The sequence below is a fragment of the Limulus polyphemus genome, unplaced genomic scaffold (genome assembly GCF_000517525.1).
Source record: "Limulus polyphemus unplaced genomic scaffold, Limulus_polyphemus-2.1.2 Scaffold4901, whole genome shotgun sequence".
NCBI lineage: Eukaryota > Metazoa > Arthropoda > Merostomata > Xiphosura > Limulidae > Limulus > Limulus polyphemus.
In genome coordinates this window covers 16999-19400 of record NW_013670511.1, presented here as the reverse complement: position 1 = coordinate 19400, position 2402 = coordinate 16999, and the positions used below count along the sequence as shown (strand labels likewise).

Here is a 2402-nt window from a genome sequence, read left to right as displayed (position 1 = left end):
GTGTGTGTGTGTGTATATATATGTGTATATATATATATATATATATATATATATATAGTAGAATTTCTTTAGTTCTTCGACACATGAAATGTAAATTTTCATGATAAATGGAGACCATTAATTTTCTTATGTCATTGTTTTGCTTAGTTACCTGTGAAAGACCGTATCAATACTGAAGTGTAATTAAATGAAAGCTGTTGAAGGAAAGAATAAACACAAGACAGTGATTACTCTTTTCCTCCAAAAATAGTGAGGTGTAATTAAATGGAAGCTGTTGAAAGAGGTAATGAACACAAGACAGTGATTACTCTTTTCTCCCAAAATACTGAGGTGTAATTAAATGGAAGCTGTTGAAAGAAGGAATAAACACAAGACAGTGATTACTCTTTTCTCCCAAAATACTGAAGTGTAATTAAATGGAAGCTATTGAAAGAAGGAATAAACACAAGACAGTGATTACTCTTTTCCCCAAAAATGTTTTTTCAAGAATTGAGTTAACAGATTTCAAAGTTTGTATAATTTTAATAGTTTATACATTTGTAACATAAATATGCCTTCATGAATCATGGATTCCATATTTATCCTTTTAGTCTGCCTGGATATCTTTCCTACCCATGATTTTTTTATTCTGTTTTCTCTTTCATCCTTCAGGACTAATTGTGTCCACACCAACTGGCAGCACAGCCTATGCTGTGGCTGCTGGGGCATCTATGATCCACCCCAGTGTACCAGCTATCATGGTTACTCCCATCTGTCCACATTCACTTTCCTTTAGGCCTATTGTTGTTCCTGCTGGAGTCGAACTCAAGGTATGGCTACATTAATTTGTATGTAATATGAAAGGGTTAGCTTGTTTGCCCTTGCTGTTAGGTTTAATTTGTGAAGAGGCTAGCATTTTAATTCTATATCCTGGTCTATCTGCTCTAACTATTCATTATATAAAAATATTTGACTGAGTAATTTCATTTTTAAAAATTTGATATCAAATATGGATAATCTAAAATAACGTTTTGGCATGATTGAATATTTTGTATACATTTTTATGTATTTCTTATATCTTAGTGTATTATGTTATGAGGTAAAACTTATTTCTTCAGTTTGCATTTATATTGAATTTGAATGTTATAGAAAGATACTATGTAACCTCAGACACACTAAACAATATGTTATCATACAAAAATGTATGTTTATTCAAAACGTTGCATGTCTAGTCATCTGATTTGTCGTTAATTATAGAAAGAGCAAAATTAAAACTAACATTAAATTGAAAGATTGTAAAGTACTACAGCTCCTTAAAAAAATTAAAAGTAAATCTTATCTGTTGCAAATTCTTCAAATGATACCATATATCATGATCTCACCTGAAGTAAAGAGCTCAACATGGATATCTTTGATGATTGAGGCCTTTAGAGCATCGACATCAGTAGGGAACAGTGTGACAGAATGTTTTTTTATTGTTTTATTTTAACAGCACACAGTATATATATAAATTAAAAACTGTTTCCTTTCTCTCCTTCAACCTTTATAATCTCTAGATTATGGTGTCTCCCGATGCCAGGAGCACAGCATGGGTGTCATTTGATGGACGTCATCAGCAAGAGCTAAAAGTTGGTGATAGGTGTGTTTTTTGTTCTTTTTAGCATCAACACTTTTATAATATCAAGTACCTGTGATGTAGAACACATCCAGTTTAATATATTAAATAGTTTAACCCAACATATCATATGTAACAGGTGGGATATCTGTGATGTAATACATCATGTACCTTTAATATTTAACACGGGTTAAAATTGGTGATGGTAACTTTTTTATGTGTGTCTAAGTTTGTTTTTGTCTGTCATATTTAGCACAAACACACACACACACACACACAAAGTATTAAATACACATAATAACAGTGTAACAATTGTTTCAGATATAGTGTGTCAAAGATGGCTAATCTATCAACACTTAATTTATGACCAATTACGTACAAATGACCAGACTTCCCAGTTTTGTCAGGACAGTCATATTTTTTGCTAATTTGTTACAGTGTCCTGAGAAGAATTCTCAGGGTTAACAAAACGTACCAGATAAAGACATCAAACTGTCAGTCACATCGAATCAGAAATGTAGTAATTGTTGTAATATGTTTTCTCCTGCCACCAAACTGTCTTAAATGTTCAGTTTGTGTGTAGCGAGAAATCCAGACTACATTATTATTGTACTTTTTTATGTTACCTGGTGTCAGTCCAAATATTTCGAGCTAATCTTATAAATTTAATAGGAAATTCTGTTATCATAACCAAAAAAACCATTTTGTACATGTAGAAAAGGACAACAAATTAATTCTCCAATTATTCAGATGTTTTTAACGTGTTGCAGTTATGACAGTTATATATGTATGGATGTTTTTGATAACA

General features: G+C 31.5%; 1 protein-coding gene across 2 annotated transcripts in view; it reads left to right on the top strand.

The window, feature by feature from the left end:
• The window catches only part of LOC106471847 (NAD kinase-like), a 42624-nt gene that overhangs the window by 36696 nt on the left and 3526 nt on the right, over positions 1–2402 (top strand). For both annotated transcript variants that reach the window (XM_022400460.1, XM_022400461.1), the window contains 2 exons: positions 652–809; positions 1536–1618. In XM_022400460.1, coding sequence (XP_022256168.1) covers positions 652–809; positions 1536–1618 — 241 coding nt within the window. The remainder of the gene's footprint in view (positions 1–651; positions 810–1535; positions 1619–2402) is intronic.